This window comes from Periplaneta americana, chromosome 1, assembly GCF_040183065.1.
Source record: "Periplaneta americana isolate PAMFEO1 chromosome 1, P.americana_PAMFEO1_priV1, whole genome shotgun sequence".
In the NCBI taxonomy this organism is placed as follows: domain Eukaryota; kingdom Metazoa; phylum Arthropoda; class Insecta; order Blattodea; family Blattidae; genus Periplaneta; species Periplaneta americana.
The window spans coordinates 135,325,628-135,348,925 of NC_091117.1; the positions used below are offsets into that span (position 1 = coordinate 135,325,628).

The 23,298-nt window shown below is 35.7% G+C and overlaps 1 protein-coding gene across 1 annotated transcript; it reads right to left on the minus strand.

Moving 5' to 3' along the window:
* Positions 1 to 2,363: 2,363 nt before the first annotated feature.
* LOC138701144 (beta-1,3-glucan-binding protein-like) lies at positions 2,364 to 21,709 on the minus strand. Its single transcript, XM_069827755.1, has 7 exons — positions 21,658 to 21,709; positions 17,418 to 17,610; positions 14,576 to 14,695; positions 9,925 to 10,046; positions 7,987 to 8,182; positions 5,946 to 6,162; positions 2,364 to 2,804 (listed from the first exon to the last, which is right to left on the minus strand). Exons 2-7 carry the CDS (start codon positions 17,606 to 17,608, stop codon positions 2,622 to 2,624), a joined length of 1,029 nt encoding a protein of 342 aa, XP_069683856.1. The 5' UTR covers positions 17,609 to 17,610; positions 21,658 to 21,709; the 3' UTR covers positions 2,364 to 2,621.
* Positions 21,710 to 23,298: the final 1,589 nt, after the last annotated feature.

Here is a 23,298-nt window from a genome sequence, read left to right on the forward strand (position 1 = left end):
TGGATGGATGGATAGATGGATGGATGGATGGATGGATGGATGGATGGATGGATGGATGGATGGATGGATGGACGAACGGGCTGGCGGGCAGAAAGACTACACAGAATGATAGGCGAATGTGTAGATGGTTAGTTAGATGTGTAGTATAATAGCTGAAACACGAATATGAGCAAGTTGAGAGACAAATTAGGTAGGGGGATTATCCGATAGACGGACTAGTTGATTGATTTACTTAATTTCTGATTTGTTGACATTGAGTTTTCAATGTATCATTTCTGAGTAAAATGTGCAACTGAAAGATTTTTGTTACCTTTAAATTATGAAGTCCGAATTATATTATTTAATATTAATTGATAATTTACATTTTGTAGTTTTATATTTTGTTAAACGTTGTAACAAGTGATATAGAAATACTATAGAAAGAAGAGGAGTAGGATGGGCTGAAATGGAATTGGTTCCGCAGAGACGAAATAGACTTCAGAGTTGTTGGGTAAGATTTTGTTTAAACTTCTTTCTCCTTTTCATTTCACAATCTGTCAATAGCCACAATTATGATTATGTAATTGACCAAATGGATCAATAAAACTACTGTGACGCAATGTAGCACACGGTACAGGCTACTAATGACAGTGAATCCCTACATTTTACGACGACATCTGAGTCATCAGTTATTGTGACATAATCAAATCGTAATATCGCAACGCTCTGTCGCGCCTAATGCATTAAAGACGGAAAAAATGTGTGAAGACTCGGCACTATTTTCAGGAACATTACCGTAACCTTGGCAAATGGTAGAAACGCGGGACATGATCACTGAATGGTGTCACAGCGATACTGGCAAGCGGAAATCGCGAACTTAATATGCGATATTTTTATGGAACCTGTAAATGTTAGAGTTGTGAGGCTGATGCCAACAAACCTAGGGACAGATGCATATTGTTAATAGTAGTCACAATAAATTAATTCACTACGACTTTTCTTGAAACGGCGGTATTTCATTTTTATTTTTTATTTACTATATCAAATGTTTTATTGAAGATAAATGTGACGAGCCATACATCATTTATAGAAGACACCTCGGGTTTTGGCATTTTATTAACAAGAGATCCAGAAAAACTTAGTTCTAACAATAGTGCGTAAAACATACTGTGAGAAACTACATTCTATTTGACACAAAAATATTTATTAATAATCTGCATGTTGTATATTTTGTTCACTATAAAAAATAGTTTTGTTATCTTTTAAAACTTAGCCTACACCTTTCAGTTTTACAAGAAAATGCAGTTTTATAATTTTCGACTTAGTCATTGGCTCTTCACTTGTTTGGCTTAGTTTACATCCATTTACAATTTGTGCTTTTGCTCTCTATCAGTTTATGTGTGTGTATTTGTGTGTGTGTGTGTGTGTGTGTGTGTGTGTGTGGGTGTGTGTACGCGGTCAGAGAATAGTGACCTGTTCTCATATTTTTCTGTCAAAGCCATGCACAATCATTATCATGTTGACATTTACGAGTATTACCGAGAGTTAATAATGGACAGACAGTGGCCTTCTTTGGCTCGGAAAGGAATTGCTCTTGACCTCATGTCGAAACCTGCCACGTTCAACAGAGAGGCGAATATAAAAAAAATTAGCGCCCTTACTAACTATAAGGGTGTGATAATTTATTTGAAATATTATATTAAGAAATATCTGTGCGCACTTATTTCTAAATTGGTTTATTTTACGACGCTTTATCAATTGCGATGGTTATCTAGCATCTGAGTGAGGTGAAGATAATAATGCCGGCAAAATGAGTCCAGGATCCAGCGCCGAGAGTCACCGAGCATTTGTTCTTAATGGGTTGAGAGAAAACCCCGGTAAAAGCCTCAACCATGTAACATGATTCAACTAGGATTTGAAGCCGGGCCCGCTCCTGAAATGCTAACAGCAATGGACCGACGTGCTTATTATAATATTTTGTTTAAACTATAATTTCGCAACATTACAGTTAGTATAGACAGTTATTATTTTTAATTTGTCTTCCTGTTTCGAAAATCTAAAATTGTGCGCAGAATGAGGCAGATTTCGACATGAGTTGCCTGATAGAATTTCTCATTATTTATATTTCGCGAACAATGTGATAATCTACATGCAATGACTCCACAACAAGTATCTCAACAGATGCAACGCACACTTGGATTTTTTCTGACTAAATATTCATTTCCTTCGATAGGGATTGAAAATCTCTAGCCAAGCACGGTAACCACTAGATCATTTAGAACTACTGTATATTATCAAATCACATTGAAAATAGCATTTCCAAATGAGCTTAGGATAAATTTCCGACAGGATAAGGAAATGTTTCAAGAATTACTGAGATCATGTAAAATGATATTATGGTTTATTCTCCAAATATTACAAATAGTTATTTGTACTGTAGGTTTTGTACATTCTGAGTCTTGTAGAGAAGTTTTACACTTACATAGTAGCTGGTTAATTTTTCAGCCATAGTATTAGAGAAATATGCTGCACATCAGCATAGTTAGAAGTGTGGAAATATTGTTTTATCTGTTTACTTTATGGCCACTCAAACAATGCGTAACATTATTTCGTGATTAACAGATAGTCTTCTTATGTTTTAATCATTGATATACTCGAATGTAGTCGATCTTCATGGCGGCATCCTCTTCGTGCCATGTAGGCAGCCACTCACTACGTCGTTCCCAGAAATCTCTCATCGGATGTCCATCCCAACTCCATGGTCGGTTGCCCAAATTATCAGGGAAGAACGTACCTCCAACGGCCACATTCAAGATGAAGTTGAACTGTAAAATATACATGACTTTTTATTCTCTCATTAGATAATATCGGCTCCAGCTTTGTTGTTAGATTAAATGTATATATTGTTTGCCAAAGGCTGTCACTCAGCTCAAGGAAGCACAGACCACCTGATCGACAAGAAAGACATGTGTGTTTTGATTTACTTATAAGATATCGTGTTAGCTCAGTGGTCATCATAACTCGCTGAAATGGGTAACGGGTAAGGAGTGTATCGCAATATGCACAGTCGTGCAGAAGGAAGAGGTAGAAAGCATACCCGCCAGCAGCCACGGATGAACGCTAGTGCCTCTTTTATCCGCGGGGTAAGAGACGCTAGCACTGTGCTGATGACCACTGGTGTAGCTAATTTAATATCTATGTAACTTCAAATTCTCAAATTCCATTGGCCATTTCTGTGTCACCTTCGCAATACACAGATTTAAAGAGAAAAAAAAAACGACTGTCTCCAATGTACATTAAAGTAACTTATTTCAATAGTTAAATTTAAAGGGACAAAGGCCAACCTTCTCCAGTGTATATTAAAGGAACTAATTTTAATAGATAAATTTACAATGAAGGAACTTATTTTAATAGATAAATTTTAAGGGAGAAAGACCAACTCACTCCAGTGTACATTAGAGGAATTTATTTTAATAGGTAAATTTACAATAAAAGAACTTATTTTAATAGATACATTTTAAGGGAGAAAGGGAATTTATTTTAATAGGTAAATTTATAATAAAAGAACTTATTTTAATAGATACATTTTAAGGGAGAAAGACCAGGTCACTCCAGTGTGGATTAGAGGAACTTATTTTAATAGGTAAATTTACAATGAAGGAACTTATTTTAATAGATAAATTTAAAGGAAGGAAGATCAACTCATTCCAGTATACATTAGAGGAACTTATTTTAATAGGTAAATTTACAATGAAGGAACGTATTTTAATAGAAAAATTTAAAGGGAGAAAGACCAACTCATTCTAGTGTACATTAGAGGAACTTATTTTAATAGGTAAATTTACAATGAAGGAACTTATTTTAATAGATAAATTTAAAGGGAGAAAGATCAACTCATTCCAGTGTACATTAGAGGAACTTATTTTAATAGGTAAATTTACAATGAAGGAACGCATTTTAATAGATAAATTTATAGGGAGAAAGACCAACTCACTCCAGTGTATATTAAAGGAACTTATTTTAATAGGTAAATTTACAATGAAGGAGCTCATTTTAATATATAAATTTTAAGGGAGAAAGACCAACACACTCCAGTGTACCTTAGAGGAATTTATTTTAATAGGTAAATTGACAATGAAGTAACATATTTTAATAGATAAATTGAAAGGCAGAAAGGCCAACTCACTCCAGTGTACATTAGAGGAACTTATTTTAATAGGTAAATTTACAATGAAGGAACGTATTTTAATATATATATTTTAAGGGAGAAAAACCAACTCACTCCAGTATATTTTGAATAGCTTATTATAATAAGTAAATTTACAATGAAGGGGCTTTTTTTGTACCTAGACAAATTTAAAAGGAGAAACACCGATTCACTCCAATGTACTCGTACATTAAAGGAACTTATTTTAACAGGTAAATTTAAAGGGAGAAAGACCAACTCACTTCAGTATACTACATTGAATAACTTATTTTAATAGGTAAATTTACAACGAAGGAACTTATTTAAATAGATACATTTAAAGGGAGAAAGACCAACTGACTCCAGTGTACATTGAAGGAATTTATTTTAATAGGTAAATTAATTTAAAGGAGAAAAGCTGGAGCTGTGACTTAAAGCACTAGAACTTGTAAAAGTGGTAAAGGGTTTCGTTAAGCTCCTGTTCACAAGCACAGGCTCTTCAATCGCAAGGTCAATTATTGGCTTTGTAGCTGTCAGTAAGGAGCACAATCCCTTTTTCTCTTTCCCCATCTCTCTCCCTCTCTCCCGCTCCCTCCTTCTCTCTCTCTCCTCTCCCCCTCTCTCCCTCCCTCTCCCCCTCTCACCCTCCCTCTCTCCCTCCCACTCTCTTCCTCTCTCCCCTCCCCTCCCCCTCAACCCTTTGGAATATACTATTAATTTTTTTTTCAGTGGCTAACTAGGTCTGTGGCACATTTGTTACGGGGCTAATCCTGACATTTCCATTTGTGTCTTAGGAAAGCCACGATGTCATTGGCAAAATGACTAGAGCTCACTTTAAGAATTAATCTCGCCTTCAAAATTACCTAATTGATCTCATAAATTAGTTGCGTGATTCACTGCACGATTCCTTTCTTTGCTTGGCATAATGACCTTTAAATTTCGTAGATACGGGCCGAAAGAAACAGTTTATAATAAAGAGATGAAAATAACGCTCACTCTATGAAAACTGTAGTCTAAAGGTCACGATCTGACGGAGGCCCAAGTTATGGATCTTTCCGTAACTGAATTATCTTATCACTTACTTTTTATCAGAGAATGGTAAGTACGTTCGTACAGTGATTTTTTCATTCGTTCACACTGACGAATAAATGTACTGTGTGGCATAAGAACACGATACATGATTAAGGGAGCTGAAGATTACGAATTAATTTTTAAATTAAATAGGAAAATGTACTGGTTTATTCATACATATATTTAAAAGATAGAATCTATAGCAATGAAAGCACGATATTTGGACGGAAGGTAGAGTTAATAGATTCAAGTCACTTCACTACAAGAAAAAACTTTAATTCCTCTTTTGCAACTGATTAGATAGTATGGTATTCTTATGTATTCCTCTTTTACTATTGCTTGTTTATATATAGGCAAAACCCAATTACAATGTTGACACTCATACAAAATTTCACAAAATTTGTTTAATGGGACCGGAAAAAGTAAAAAAGTAAACGCTTCTACATTTCTCTTAAAGAAATAAAATAAATTAGTAATGCAAATACATTCCTAGAATAGATGTCTATAAAATGCTGTTAAAATAGATAAAAATACTAACCAATGACGGGACATAAAGAAGAAAAATAATAAAAATACCAACTTGAGCGTCTTTAAGAGTTTGAGCATTGATTTATTCATAAGTTTAAATTCAGAACATAAATCAAATTGAATTATATATTTTCGAAATGCCCACCTAAAATTAAAATAATAAATATGTATATGCCCTTACCTCTTGGTCGAATGGTGCCATCCAGTTTCCGTTCTGCCATATGTTGGTACCGCCCGGATCATTTTCGAAATTTCCGAAGTACCAGAAACCATCTTGTGGAGCCCAAACTGTTCCGATCTCTGCATTGTCAACAGTGAACGTAATATGATTATCAGTCCATTGCATTCCATACAAGTGGAAGTCATCGGCAAAATCTGTTCCGGTATCTTGTATGCTCCTGAAAAGAATAATATTATCTTTTACAACTTACTGTAACTGGAATTTGCGGTTAACAAAGGGAGTAAAAGAATGCAAATCCGCCAATCAATGACAAAGAAACTAATGCTCTGTCGAAAGTTGTGTCTGACCACTTTTATATTCAGCCCTGGGAAAGCAGATCTGTGTTTTCGCTTTGAATTAAATTGAATTTCCGGAGAGAGGCACTACAATCCAGCACTGTGACCTTACAAGATATATTGCGCTGCGCTAACTCTCAAGCTAGGCGCATTTCCAAACTCAAGCCGGCTGACTGTGCTAAGGTTCGATGCGTATGATCGAGCTTTGAAATGGTGGCATCCACTAAGAAAATTATTCTCGTCTTCCATAGGGATGATCCTACTTTTTGGAGTAGAATGGGGGTTTAAGTTGGTAGCCGTGCTGTGGTGTTGCCTCTCGAGTTGTGTTACTACCCGACCGCAATATATCAGTTAGTTAGCTTTCTAGCATTATATTGTACTACACTCTATACCAGATGTCTTTGGAGCAGATATAAACAACGGAACGAGATGCAAGAGAGCGCGGTTCACACGATACTAAATGTCTGTGTATGAATTAAGTGACCGACTACGTTCATATAACGAAAAGTGCAAATTAAAGTAATGTGTCTTTGAACATACCTTCTTGCATCAGTCACTAGTTGTACTGCTGTCGTCTGCTCATACACCGCACAGATGCTAGACGCAATAGAACTGTAGTAGTGGACGCATCTCTGAATACCGTCTCGTAACCAGGATATGCACGCGCTAGTGTCTACAACGCTCTCAGCTAAGTAATGACTCGCCAACCAATGGGAGCGCAGCGATAACATGAGATGCATCGAGACCCTTTTTATGGTCTGCTCCAAAGACATCTAGTATAGAGTGTAATATGATTGTGTAATTCTCAATTGCTGGTCTTTTATAATATATTTCATTTCATTAATGCTACATGCGTGAAACGAAATACAGTAAATCTTGCAATTTGAAAGTATACGTCAGATTAAGGGAAGTCATAACTACGGTTCGGATAAAAGTAGCTGTATCAGAATGGTCCGTACGTTTTGTTTTAAAACATTAACTAGAGCTGTACTGTCCATTCACTGATGTTTTAGCGAGGGGATGGAGAGCGCTCTTCTCAGCAGTTAGTGTTTGTAAACAAAACGCAAGGACCAAGGAACCGTAGTCATAACTTTACAGAACTTCCTCCCGACCCCACTTCCTTCAGACCGTCTTCTGCTAGGATAAGAGGATTACCCCCACTAGTCTCTTCCTGCCGTTTTCGCGCAAGTGAGTGCCATTGGAAACCAGTTTCAAGCAAGCTACCTCACTCGTCCCTAGACCATTCCATATTCCAGTTACCTTGTACCATTCCCATCCTTACGTATCGCGCCGTCGAGGAATAATGACGAAATGGAGAAATGTTGACGGAATGACATAGAATACGTAAATGCTTAAGATGGGGAAATGGCAGAACTCCAGAAAAACCCCAACTGCGGCCTTGTCCATCACAAGTATCACTATAGATTAATCCCAGGTGTAAGAACACCCCCATATTTCTTACTTAGTCATTACTACTCTACGCAGTTTTCTCGGCACTACATGATACCACTAATCAGCAGAGAATACAGAACTATATACCATATATAAATGCATTAGAACTGCTCAATAAACAGACCAAACAGACCGTCTTTCTCGGAGGATGCAAGATAAAATTTCGAAAATAGAATGAATGCCGGAAGCGGGAAAGGATAAAAAATATATGGACTACTGCTTATTCTACTGGTTTGGCATGTATTCGCACTTACTTTTCCCAGTGGGTTCTCCAGTAATTGTTGTGATTTGCATCTGGACCCCAGTGTAGTGTCGAGCCCATTCTGTCATCGCCCTGGCTCACTCCGTTAGAGTCGTAATAATTGTCATTGCCCTTGCTCTCCATGATGTCGATCTCGCCAGATCGTGGCCAATCACCATACACCCAGTTCTTTGGCAACATCCAGATAGCTGCAAACATACTCGTAGGTGTTAATTATTTGAAATCACATTACGATGCATAATCATCAATGTGTAGTAGTAATAGCTACAATAAGTAACATCATTATATCCTTGATCTATTTTTATCTTTGGAAAGTTTCATAAATTTGTCACGATTTCTTATACTCGATATTTGGCTTTAAGCCAGAATTATTTTTTGTATCGTAGGCAGAATTGTATGAAAAGTATATTTTTGAGAGGAAATACGCAACATTCTTGTATTTTCTTGCTGTTTATAATGATTTTATTGAAATAAGCACTCAGGAAGAGCCAATTTTCTATGTGAAAGATAGTTTTTTTACTCATAAACTAAGTACACACATACACACACATTTATGTGCGTGCGTGCATGTGTGTGTGAAGGGTAAAGGGGGAATGTCGTAAATTTGTGAAAATTGAGATGAAGGTTCAGTACTATAGATCAAAGAGAGTAGAATATAATACACTTTGTTGCACTGCAAGAAAGATGATAGTTCCAGATCTATATTTTGTTGAAGAATTGGTATACCACATAAAGAGTGGGAATGCCAAAGTTTAAATTGCATTTCCTCCAAAATGCAATACATTCGACATTCCCCCTTTTGCAGTGGACTCTTCATATATAATTTCTCCCCAATGTTACAGGAGATATGCCTGTAGACACTCGAAACGTACCATGCAATCACAGATTGATTGAAACATGTCAGAAACATCTGCTTCATTAAGCAGAATGGTTTATAATACATTTGAATAAATACAACATGTAATTCAACGGCTTGCTTACTAGACTTTTGTTAAATCGATGTATTAATTTAAATAAAATGGAAAGACACTACGTTGTAAAGGCATAAATAAAATATTTTAAAACAACGAAATGGTGATATAAATTGATAATTTCAGGCTTTACTAAAAGAAAGTTCAAACGTTGGGGCATTTTCACTTTTGATCTAATGATTTTCACATTTATATTTAAGTACATCTTATTGATTAATTTCTAATATAGAGCATTTAGCAACGAAGTCGTACTTTTTCTACTGTTTTCAGTTTGATACACATTTTCCATTCGAACACATGCACGACGACGTGTTTTGTTACACAAAGCCATATCGATGGTGTTGAACAACAACTTCATATGTAAAAATATGAACAAAATGAGATTTCACTTATCTCTATCAAAAAGTATTTCCGAATCTTCTGCAAATACATTTTATGCCAAGACATGGAAACAAACTTTACAAAAAGATATTTTCACACTCTTTTATGTCAAATATTAGATCTTTGTCCAGATATTAACATGTTTTTTCGTTCTCTTGTAAAATTGAATATTTTGACATAAGAGGTTGCTGTTCAGCACCATAGATATAGGCCTATGACATGTTCGCACCTTTCTATACCAAAACTCTTTATGTCGCACTCTTGATTACATCGACCGACTTTGTAGACGGAATAATGACAGGTTTAGACATTTTGACTTTATTCCTCATTATTTATGAAAAGGGATCTCTTACGTGTACTTTACGTCTTCATCCAATGAAATATGTTCTGAAATAATGGACCAAGTATGGAATGAATATGTAGTAGTGGAAGTCGATGTAATCTAAGAAACCCAGTCCCCTAGCAGTTTGCCACATATTACGCAAATGTATTTCATGTTAATGGAAATGCCAAATGAATGACTGTATGATTTTTCTCTTATATTTTGAGGAAATATATAAATATTAATTGTATTTTACCAGGCCAAATCCAGTCTCCTCTGGGCAACTTAGCTCTCACTTCTACTCGTCCATATTTAAACGAGAAGGAGCTTGAAATTCTGGCAGATTGCAGGGGTTGAACAATGTCCTGACCAGCAGTGCTGAAACAAAAGAAATAGCTTTTGTAATATCACTAAGTTAGAATAATCCATAGGTTATACTTTCAAGTGTGATAAACAGAAGTACAGTACGATTATTTAGTCTTGACAGTCGCCCACAATGTGCGCGTGGGTCAGGCGAGTCTATTAAGTTACACCAAGGTGTGTTCAGGTTAGCCTGTAGCTTGCCTTCAGAGCGATCGGATGTCACACATGCGGTAGAGCGGTGTGTTTCCAGTACAGCTAAGCTGTACTGCATTTCTTTATGAACCGCTCGCCCTTATCTCTACTCCGAAACTCTCCCCACAACTCCTATTAGTTCCCCTCTTTCGCGTCGCTGAGCTGTCAGGACTAAATAATCGGTCTGTACTAAATATTTTACTACTCTGTTTTAACGTTTCAAGAATATTCGTTTTACTTCTGCTCCTTGCGAGCTTTCTGAAATATGAGTTGTGAGCAGGTTTTAAATTAAACGTTAAGTTATTATTTTAAACCTTAAGTTATTATTTTAAACATTCAATATCTCTGTCTATCTAAATCTAGGAGAACAAAAATTTCGACCCCTTTATTATGAGATCGGCACATCACCATTTTTCATATAGAAAAACATTGATAGAGATCAAACACTATATTTAAGATGGGATTACATATGACCCATAGGCAGGGCTTCATGTGGAGGTATTAAAACAGCCCACGACAGGCTGAATTATAGTCTGCAGTAGCAATAAAGAAATCTCTTCTTGAAGAACGTTTTGAATTACCGTAAATATAGTATGCCTTGTGATTTACGCCCTATGAAACATAGAAATCTTCATTTAAAATTGAGGCGCTCTCTGCAACAAGAGCTGAACTATAAAATCTTAAATTTGAGACACAGAGCATCTAATATTTTAGATCCGGTGTAACGGCATTGCGCAGAACGACATTCAGATGTTTCTAGAGGACGCTATCTTTATTGAAGGTAAATTATATTTCATCAAGAGAGGAGATGTGTTAGTAAGGATTCAAAGTTATATGCTAGAAACGGAAAAATGACGTAAAATATTTAAATTGTTGTTTCAGGGAACGTCTCAATGGTGTTTATTTTGATGAATCCGTCCAAATTACTAACTGGCCGTGATTTAATTATGACAGTGCCAAAAGTTGTCAATGCGAAATTTATAGCCAAAAACATCATTAACTCCGCGTAGAGTTGTAGAACAAACGACCAACCAAGCTAACGACAGCTATTATTTTCTTGTAAAATATTGTACACCTGCGTTTTAAGAAGTCTGTTCAAAAGACCCTGCAACGAATGTTCTGAGAAGTTTGAGAGCTATTGTATTAGAGTCCGGACTTGTAATCGTGTGCCATTTATCTTTTCTGGATTGTTGAGTAAACCTTAATAGTGCGCATATTAACTACAGACCCAGATCACATATATAACAGATTGCTCATCCCCATGTTAAAATCGGTGGCACTCTGAAGAGACCAACCGCCAGGATCGCCACCCGTCCGCCGTAAACGAACATGAGATGGCAGTACAGTCGCTAATGAAATTCAAATGGGAGTTATGACGTGACGCCTTATGTAACAACTAGATGACAGCATAGTAAACTTGACAAAAGTTGTTACCGTCAAAGCCTGTAAGGCCGAGCAATCTGGTGTATATGATCTAGGCTACAGATAACAAGTAGATTACGAACGTTTTGCGCAGGTTCAATGAACAGGCCAAGATACATCTTTGCGGACTGCTTCCAAAAATTGGTCAAGCATTGGGAGGACTGTCTGAACGGTCATAGGAATTTTTATAATGTCAAATATTTACATTTGCACTTATATTAGTAATACATTTTAACATATTTTTTCATTCAACTGCAATTCATATTGAACACTTATAGTTTCATCACTTCTTACATATCAAGCTTCAGAATATCGTGTTTTTTTCTTTATTCGAGTAATGTAAAATGTTCAAGCAAAATATCTTCTTAATATTGAGTCGCGATTCCTTTCTAGTGTCTTTAACTTGATCTTTAAAGAAAACTTCTCAGTATGGCTTCTTTCTGAGGCTACGTAAGACTAGAGCCCGTGTGGTAGATTTGCCGTACTTGAAATAACCCCGTCCCTTAATGGAAATGTTCGAGACAAAATTGCCTGTTAACTTCTCTCCCATAACTACGGTAATCTTTAAGGACAAATGTCTCTCAGGAACAACGTTTTGATAGCGGTGTTAATTTTGTACGATTTCTCATGAGACTGCAGAAGTGGAAAAAATACAGGATAAAATAAGTCGATCTACAGCAATATATTCGATGCTGCACAGAAGACTGCGTTAGAAGCAAATATAATTATTTCTTGAAACTGGTCACTGCACTGGCTGCAATTTCAAAGCCGCTTACTGACTTATGGCTTTTAAGGAAGCCGCAGGTTCACTGCCGCCCTCAAATAAGCCCGTTATCGGTCCCTATCATGTGCAAGATTAATCCAGTCTCTATAATCATATCCCACCTCCCTCAAATCCATTTTAATATTATCCTCCCATCTACGTCTCGCCTTCTCAAATGTATTTTCTCTCCGGCCTCCCAACGAACACTCTATATCTCTCTTTCTCATTTAAAATTAATAATCCTCAACTCATTTTGTAAACTCCCTATAACCTTTAAATGCCCTTGCCTTAAAGAATCTGTAGATGTGAAATACCTGGGAATTATTGTTGATCAGCACTTGAAATGGGATAGACAAATCACCTTTTTATGAAACAGGATCCGTAAAACAATTTACAAATTTGTAAACCTTCGTCATTACTTGCCTACTTATGTATTACGTTTGATTTATTTCGCTGTAGTTGAATCTGTTATCCAATATGGATGGGGAGGCATTACAAAAACTGCTCTTCTTCCTCTAATTATGTTGCAAAAACGTATGATCAAAATTTGTTTGAAATGGCGACTGGATTATCCAAAAAATTTGATCCATTCCGAATTGAATGTTTTTAGAATTGACCAAATTTATAAATACTCTTTAATGAAATTCTATCATAAAAATAGAATGAAATTTGTAGCTCAGCCACATGATCATAATACAAGACGAAATGAAATTCTTAGTTTAGTTGAACCTAAATCCTTCACATCTGCTGCTTTACTACACAGTACAATTTATGGTCCATGTCTATATAATTCGATAATAAAATTTCATCCAGAATTGACTACTTTAAGCAATGAAATTTTCAGATCCAGAATTAAACAATTTATATGACAGACTTCCCTGTTTTATATGTACCATGTATTGTAAAACAAGTTTATTTCTACCCTAAGTATTTTTTTCTATGTTATCGTTGTTACTATATCAACATGATCTGTACTAATTATACTACTAATAGTAAGTTAATATTAATCCATCACCAATCTGAATATCGTCTCTTTTTTCACTCATTTATTACTAGTATTATTATTACTAACTTTATTATTATCATCTTTATATGACCTTTTTTTCTTAAATATTTTGTCTACAAAGTATGTATATTTATGCATGTTTATATCTACTCTTCTTAAGAATGTGATCTTAGTGCAAGAATTTTAAATTTTGTTTTAGAAACAGTAGAGATTTCTACTTTTGTGAATTACCGGTATGTATAATCTATGTAATCAGAATCTTAAATTTTAATTCAGAAAAAAATAGGTATGTTTGGTGAACGATGTAAAATCGTATGTCATTTTCAAGTCTTTCTATCAAAACAGAACTGTCACCGAATACGAGCCTTGCTCTTTCAGGGTACTTTCATGTAGCGTCTTTTATGTGTAAGTTATTATTAAATAAATCTAAATCTAAAATGTGCATTTCTGGATTCGCTCATACTTGCTACATGCTCTGTCCATCTCAAACGTCTGGATTTAATGTTCCTAATTATGTCAGGTGAAGGATACAACCCGTTGTGTAACTTTCTTCATTCTCCTGTAACTTCATCCCTCTTATCCCCAAATATTTTCCTAAGTATCTTATTAGTTTTAAAGCCACTAATTTCCTAAATTTAGAAATAGTGAAAATATACTAAGGTAAATATGTCTCCCGGAGAATATATATGAGGATCACGGAAAGTAGAGATTTTGTACTGTCTTAATTGCGGCACTTGGATAAGTAGCTATCACAGTCTAGTATATACAGTCGCGAAGCTCAATACGTAGTAAATATGCAAACATTAGGTAGTTGCTCACCACTAGGATCGCTAATATCGCCCCATAACAGGCAATGCAAAATAGTACCGTCACAGTCTATTGTTTCTAGCACCCTCAAAACTCAAGCTTCGTGACTGTATATAGTAGACTGTGTAGCTATTTACCCTCAAAGGGAGAAACTTAACATCCATTTCACCGACTTCATAGCATTTAGAGGTGTTTGGAATTTTTGTTCTTTTTTCACATATCCTGGGATCTCAACTCCACCAGTCTGGTACATAGCTAATCAGTCTGTCTCACTTTCTTGCGTTTGCAGTTCGTTACTGCTACAATAGGACGAATTAACAAGCGCGTTAATAATACAAATACTGTACAACTTACGACGAACAGGGTTCCATGTTGCAGTCGGGATATGAAAGACTCCCACTGTACAAGAAGTCATCTCCATATTCAGCTGAAGTCCACGTCGGTCTTAAGTACAAAATTCCATCGCGAACGTAACTGAAAATAGAGAAATTCACTTATTTATAGTATTCATGACACAAAAAAACATTTAAGATAAATCATATTTCATGAATTGTACAATTAATATGGGGCGGCCGAGTAGCTCAGTTTGCAGAACACCTGACTATGAAATGGTAGATCTTGAATTCAATCCCAGACTGTGGCAGAATTTTTCTCCTTGTCAAATCTTCCAGAACGGCCCAGGAGTTAACTCAGCCTCATGTCAAATTGAGTGAATACCCTATCTTTGTCGGGCTATATGGCAGTCGGAGTGATACTCATCACGCTACTTCATTATAATACAGAAAGCATTACAGCGCGGAGCTGTTCCTCAATGCCTGCCAAATATCCTCACGGCGTCTGAAGGGGTAACTTTCTTTGTAATTGTTATATTCATAGTTTTGAAAGTAAATATCCGATTTCATCTGTAATAAATTATTTTATAACCTAACAAAATAGATAGTATTCACTATATATATATATATATATATATATATATATATATATATATATATATATATAGACACACACACACACACAGAGTGATTCACGAAGATAGTGCAATACTCTAGGATGTGATTTCTGACATTATTCTGATAAAAACGTTCATATATACATGTGTCCGATTTTGAATAGTTTTGGATAAAATCACGTTTCTTTCTTCCGTAACACGCATTCTTGTGAACTTTCTCTCTCTGGACGTCTGGAGCTGTATGTGTTACAGAACAACTGACAGCAGCGACACAAAATCTCGTGACCTCAGGGTCACGGTTAGAGATAACTCAACACTGGTACAATGTACCTATCTAGCATCCGAACAACGGAAGTCAGGGAATGCAGCACGCGCAATTCACACTCGGGCGGCTACGTGTATTGCTGCAGAAGGTGGGGTCTTTGAAAACCAGGTTTAATACGTATTTTTCAGGTGAGTAATAAGGCGAATGTTCTTTAATGAATTTATAATACACCCAGTACCATTGTTGTAAATAGTTTAAATACTTAAACCTTCATAATATCTACGTTTATGTTTAACATTCAGGAGGGCGTAACTCACTCAATTTTAAAAATATGACATATGTTTATATGAACTTTTTTCATCAGAATGATGCCAGAAATCACATCCTAGAATATTGTACAATCTTCATGAATCATCCTGTATATATATATATATATATATATATATATATATATATACATATACGTATACAAAATTGGGTATTCAAGAGATCAATTTGAAAAGAAGTGGAGTACGGTAACAGAAATGCAGTCCTTAGAAAGAGTAGAAGGCTACAAAGTGTTGGACATTCTTTTAGGAGAAGTCAGTTGAAAATATTCCGCTTAAATTATAAAATTAACAATCACAAAAAAACAATGATTAAGTCGTATACAAATAACGGATAATTATAAGCAAAAAAGTGGAATGATTGAAGGTGAACATGGCTTGAAAATACAGAGCAGCAACAGAATTCTTACCAACAAAGAAGTACAAGAGAAAGGTAAAGGTTGTAGTATTATGGTAGTGATGGTGAGATGATAACGATGATGATATGACGATCATAAGAACTACAGTGACGATGAAATTGTTTGAAAAAAAAATGAAATAATATTGAATGGTATTGAATAGGATTTATTATGTTTTGCATATTACAAATGATATTGAGATTTGCAATGATGGTTACAAGAAAAAACAGGCTAAGAAATTAATGGTTACGAATCTTATTCGGAATGTTTAATTTATATGACAAAATAAACTATTACAGAAGATGACCAGATCATATATAAGGAATGAATATAATCAGAGATTGGAACGTTACTGATGCATAGTACGAACATAACAGTACTGTGAGGTAACTGAAGAAGAGGTGATTTGAATAACTTGAGCCGCAATTGATTATAGAGTTCAATTCAGAAGGAGATGGTGAATGTGACGAATTTGAGGATTAGGATGATCATTCACCCGTGGCCCTATTCACCAATGTAATGTAAGAATTCGTTGAATTTCCACCAAAGTCATCTATCACGGCAATATTGTCCATTTCATATCGTCACTTTTGTTTTGTCCCCGATGATAAAGAGATAACCACAATCTAAACATCAATAAACCCAGAAATAATCAACACCAGTTTACTGAGCTTGAAGTAAAGTTTGCCAAATACATTTATTTGACGGCATGATACTTCTATAATAATTTGTACATTTAATTAAATTTACATTTTTATTATTTCATTCCGTTTGTAACAAAAAATTATTTCCATTATACTTTGCGGTTGGGTAACTAACACTAGATGGCTCTAATTGTATTTGTAAATAAATATTTTCATTCTTACTTTACGAATTCGAATGAAATACGATACGATGTAAGTAAGTAGTATGACTTATTATCTCAATTTAATTAATTACTTAATTTCTTGAATTTATATAAAAAAATGTAAACCTTTTGTGGTGTTATCAATGATAAAGAATTTCCTTATTCCAACATTGAAACAAACTCAGCCCTAACCTTCTCCAAAAGACTAGTGCTCAATCTCAGGCGTACCCTGCGAATCTTGTGTGGCAAAAGAAATTATGGAAATGTTTTCTCAGAGCAGTTTATTTAACTTAAAATTCTTATTCCTTCTTTGCCCCATCTTCATCGTATTCATATTATCGTCTAATAGTCTTTGAATATCCACTACACATCAAACATATTCAAATAAACACATTTTTCAAACTTATTCACCTGTTTCTTCTGTCGTTTCGGTAGTACTGGAATTCGCTGTTGCCGCCACCCCACGCCGTGACAAGATGGCTCCACTCGTTCAGGTTCAAAGTATCAAACTCATCCTGCCAGACCAGAGTTTCTGGAGAACCTGGTTGCCCCAGGAGAAGCACTAACAGGCCCGTGGCCACAAACGCCAGTGGTCCAGCCATATCTGCATGATTCCCACAAAAATGATACGCCTTATATAATGCAAGCGATTTATCCTCCAAAAGGTGTACGCCGTCCCACGATAGCGAACGGCTTGTGACTCATCGGAATTTGTATCCATTGTCCTCGTTCAAGGACAGACACTTCATTGTCAAAAATTTGTGATAAATACTTCATTACTGAGTGAGTGATCAATATCTTGACCCTTGGACTCCATTCGTAAATAATCCTAAAATGCGACGATTCAGTTTCTAATGACACTATTTTAAGAGTGTGAGAAGTTTCCTTAGCGATCTGATAACCAGAAAGTTACATATTAACTTATACGTCAGTGTATGTGCATATATAGGTCCATCGCCGTGGCGTCGTGGTCTAAGACATCTTGCCTACGACTCGCTTTAAGGAATGCGCGCTTGTTCGAGTCCTCATGGGGAAGAAATTTTCTCATGAAATTTCGGTCAGTGTATGGGACCGGTGCCTACCCAGCATCGTGATTCATTTGGGAAGCTACGATAGGTATCGAAATTAGGTTATGAAATCCAGCTATAACTGATTGGGGATCATCGTGCTAACCACACGACACCTCCATTTTGGTTGGATGATCGTCCACATCTGCTTCGGCATGTGGACATGAGGCCAGCAGCCGGCGGTTGTTCTGGGTCCTTAAAGGGCTGTAGCACCAAGGATTATTATTATTATTATTATTATTATTATTATTATTATCCTGTTATTATTATCCTATTATTACTATCCTATTATTAAATTATTTTCTGAAAAAAGGGTGAAACTAAATGGAATATCATTTTTAATTTCTTCAACAATTTTATTAACAAACTGTAAATGATGATAGCTGGTTATACACTTTAGAATATGCTGTTAGAGATCAATGGAAGATCAATGGACAAGAGGGCAAGAAACGTAACCGTTTAGCTCCAATTAGAAAAAAGACAGCAATGATACTCGTTTACTCTGCCATTGTATAGATCTAAGCTAGCATTGTAAGCAAGCATAATAAATTCATGAGCCCTTAGGCAGGATAATTTCAGTATTACGGTCTTACTAATAAAAACTCTTATATAGACGTTTAACTGTCTTATACTTACACAATAGATAGTTCCTTTATAAGTCTTATATAAATTCCTTACTAATAATCACTATATACGTCATGTATAACAGTACAGTTGTTACACAGCTACGTCATTGTTTAATAGTTTCATTACTTCATTACGAAAGATAAGGGAATATCCGAGATTCTCTATTGCATCAGATAGTGCGCGCTAGTGTGCCACGCTAAGTATCGATAGTACAACCGGACCTAATTGATTACCACGCTATATTTTGGTCAAAGGATATAGCATTAGCTACAGCAATATAATTTTAATTATTATGTGCTCTTTGGTTTGTTCTTCTGTAGTTACAAGATAACCATCATCACAAAATTACAATCGATACGAACAGCTGTTAGAGGGGCGGCTATTTTTTTCTCTATATACAACGCTTAAACAAGGGATTTCGTGTATATAACTACTGCAAAGCAATTCCCACGTAGCTATAGTTACAGGCTGTTTATAGGCCTACATTCATCACTTATGTATGGTTTATTAGTAATGTTTTCTATCTCAACTCTGCATAAGTCTCGTATAAAAACTATACACGGTTTATCAGTAAGACCATTAGGGCCATATTCATAGACAATGGCTGCGTTCAGCCGGGACAGCGCTGAGGTAGCGCTGAAATAGCGACAGCACTGAACGCCTTGCTGGCCGACAGCGCTGAAATAGCGGGCACCATTTTTCGTAGCAATTTTTTTTTCGCTGCAAGCCTGCTGCTAGCCAGCGAAAGTGGAGGGGGTAGGCAACAATCAATGGTATCATATATTCTGGAGTAGACGGAACAATAGCAGCGTGTTTCTTTGTAAACACAGCGGACATTTTGCAATGGTCGTTCAGGACCTCACAGCAAAAATGAATAGCTGAATTAGCGCTGTCCCGGCTGAACGCAGCCATTCTTAGCGCGGCTTCCGGTGGATGATCAGCGAATTAATGTTTTTCGTATTCATAAACCAGTGTTAGCGATATGATATGATATGAATCCTGTACAAGTAATCACTTGATACCAGGGCTAGTTTAGAACACTCATAGCGCGGGCTAGCGAAATGTCTATGCATAGCACCCATAGTGGTCTATAATTTTATTCTTGTAAGCCAATATTTGATGGTGAAATAACATAGCTCAGAATTCAAAGGAATGAAAATAATAATAATAATAATAATAATAATAATAATAATAATAATAATAATAATAATAGTATTAATATAATATTGCTAGAACAAAGATACATATTATGTTTATACAAGGTCCAGCATTTAGTTCTGACGAGTTTCAACATGCTGTTGTAAAGGGACTATAAAGTTTAAAAATTAAACAATAATACGGTATGTAGCTTGAATAATGCAATTTATTGGAATGTCTTCATTTTTTTTTAAATTACACATTTCAAGTGATTCCCTTGGTATCTTATGACCTGTTGTAATCTTACACGAAAATTGTTCATGACACTTTGCAATAAACCTGGAGTTTCGTTGATTTCTTGCACTTCAGCCTGTATCCTGTTCTTCGGATCCTGGATAGAGTGTCCGCAAAAAAAGAATTCAGGAGCTGTTAGATCTGGGGATCGAGCCGGCCAATTGATATCTCCAAACCGAGAAATTATGCGTTCTGGGAAGAAATTTCTATATGTCTGGTAGTATGGGTCGCAGCCCCATCTTGTTGAAATCACATGTCATCCCTGTTTAGTGGGCCTCTAAATGTCTGTAACATCTGTCGATACCGTTCACCATTCACCGTAACAGCTCTCTCATTTCCATCTTTGATAAAATAGGGACCAATTATGACTGAAGCAGAAACAGCAAACCATACTGTCACCCTCAAAGCAAGAGCGTTTCAAACCAGACCACACTCTATCCAGGGTCTGAAGAACAGGATACAGGCTGAAGTGCAAGAAATCAACGAAACCCCAGGTTTATTGTAAAGTGTCATGAAAAATTTTCGTGTAAAATTATAACAAGATACCAAGGGGATCACTTGAAATGTGTAATTTAAAAAAAATGAAGACATTCCAATAAATTTCATTATTCAAACTACATACTGTGTTATTTTTTTAATTTTTAAACCTTATAGTCCCTTTACAACAGTATGTTGAAACTCGTCAGAACCAAATGCCGGATCCTGTATAATAATCATTCTAGCACCCCCAGAAAGAGTACATACCGTGTTTAGGGGCCATTCCACATAATTTTGAGACATTTTATTAAATGGCAGAATAAAAAAAATGAAGAAAAAAGAAAAAGAAAAGCACAGATATTACAATAATTGTAACTTTAAATTTTCTGTATAAAATAATTTTAATGTATTTTTTTTAATAAGTTACATTAGCAAATTGTATGTTTGGGAATTTAGGTATTACCTTATTATAACACCTTGGACCGAAGTTGCTACTGTGATTATATGCTACAGTTGTGTTACATATAAGTTGGTTCTGTCAAGCATATGTTTTCTGATTTTTTGGTTTTATGTTTATGTGAATACAAATTAAATATATTTCGATTTGTATGTATGAAATTCAATAAGACATAGTTATAATTTGATGAATATCAAATACTTTAAATTCTGAATACAACAGTTCTGAAGGATAAGCAAGAGATTTATTAAGATTCGTGTAAATCACATTGTGTCTAATAAATGATTTTTAAGACAAAAAAAATGCGAGGCATTACTTTCTGAGTGACCCTTGTAATTGTAACAATCCTATTCTAAATGAATCTCCTTAAGTTAAGTATCTTGGAATAATAATCGACCAATAGATTAAGAAAAATTATTCACTATTTTGTTATTCTACGAAATTACTTGAGTGTCCATACTTTACGACTGATTCACCTCGCATTAGTACAAGCAATGTGGCATTATAGGATGGGGTAGTGCTTATAATACCTCCCTCATGCCGGTAACACTGCTACAGAAAAGAGTAATAAAAATATGTCTACCCAAGTTACCTGTCACTGCCGATGGCGTAGTGAGAGATACCGAGGACAACCACACACTTCTAAGATGCAAAACGTTCTCGATATTTATAGCCAATAGTTCCTCCCCCTCCCCAAAAAAAGGTGGAAATTACGCATCACGCTACTTCCGTACTATTGTCTTCCTACTTGCCTGATTAAACTTAACCTTGTCTCTTAAAAATAAAACCATTTATCTTACAAAAAAAAACTAATTTACCCAGATGATCTAATATTGACAGGTATAAATTGATCACTATTATATTCATTTCATTTGGATGAAAGTCTGCCACAACAAAAGACTCATAGTAATATCCATCATCAAGTAGAGAAATTGGAGACAGTGAAAACACCAAGGGGCCTACTCCATAACCAGAAGCTTCCTCAGTTCATTATGAAACGGCTTGTCGTGTTAATATTTTTATGCTGTGTTTATATTTTTATACTGAAAATTAATTGATTAGAAACACTGTAAACTTGTAGAACATCAGAAGAAAATAATATAATAGTCTACCACTCATTTGTTCTCCTACTCTTACTGAAAAGTATTATTAATCTGATTAACTTCCTCCAAGCAGACCGCTTACCAGTAACGAGCAATGACCAGCCTGCGAAAAACGATTAATACTTTCCAAACTAAAACATTATACTGTACTAGAGTTTTGAATCAAATCGGCGTAATTAAATAAAAGTGAGTCAGTTAGGGCTAGACCGAAGTCAGCGGAAAGTCATATGCGTAGTAACTACTGCACTATCGCAGTGATCAGACCTCTTGCTCGCGTACGTTTCGTGTTTAGTCACGTAAACACGTTCACAAAGTGAGGATGCAGCTGTATACCGTACATTTAGAGTGCAATAGTGTGTCCATTATGAAATAAAGTCTTAAACAACGAATGTTTATTTACGACAACTTTGTGAAATACGAATCTTGGAGAACAGTTATAACTAGACTTCGTTGAATTGCCACACGCAGCATGCTATCAGGTTGCCGACGTACGGTAGTATAGATGAGGTAAGGGACCGCCCGGTCTCGTAGTATAAGCAGTTCATGTTAAGAGTTGTGACCGATTCAAATCGATAGAGCAGCTACAGCTAATGTATACCTATGTAAGCACTTGTTTTTGCATTACTGTGGTTGGAATAGTCAAAGCTTAACATTTGTTCAGTACAGACAAGAATTCAATCAAATATACTACAATGAGAGTGTTGCTGTTCCAAACAATTGCCCCTGGAATACTCCTACCCCCGCAGCCAGTCTTGACCCGTTGGAAAACGTGGTTGGATGCTGTTAATTATTATGCAGAATATTACGGCAAAATAATGGAGGTAATTGATGCATTGGATAGCACAGACAGTTCCGCTGTTGCAGCTCTAAAATCATTGCCTTCTGAACAGCTATTGGAAAATATTCTGTTCATTGTTTCTAATTTTAAAATCGTGTCCAAAAGCATCATCCTGTTAGAATCGTCTAAATTACAACTCTCAGAAGTCCTTAATATAGTGGATAAAGTATCACAAACCGTTATCCAAAATAACAATTCACTAATTTCAGAAAAAGTGAAATGTAAGTTGAGAAACATTATTGCTAAAAATTCTGTCTATTAACAACTTCGCATTATAAATGATGTACCATCA

Bases quoted from the DNA above. Each gene is read 5' to 3' on its own strand.
- LOC138701144 (XM_069827755.1), bottom strand. From the start codon at position 17,608: ATGGCTGGACCACTGGCGTTTGTGGCCACGGGCCTGTTAGTGCTTCTC. The intron at 14,696-17,417 runs GTGAATAAGTTT...CTCTATTTTCAG, and splicing joins CGAAACGACAGAAGAAACAG to TTACGTTCGCGATGGAATTT. The intron at 8,183-9,924 runs GTAAAATACAAT...GTATGTTTGCAG, and splicing joins AGGAGACTGGATTTGGCCTG to CTATCTGGATGTTGCCAAAG.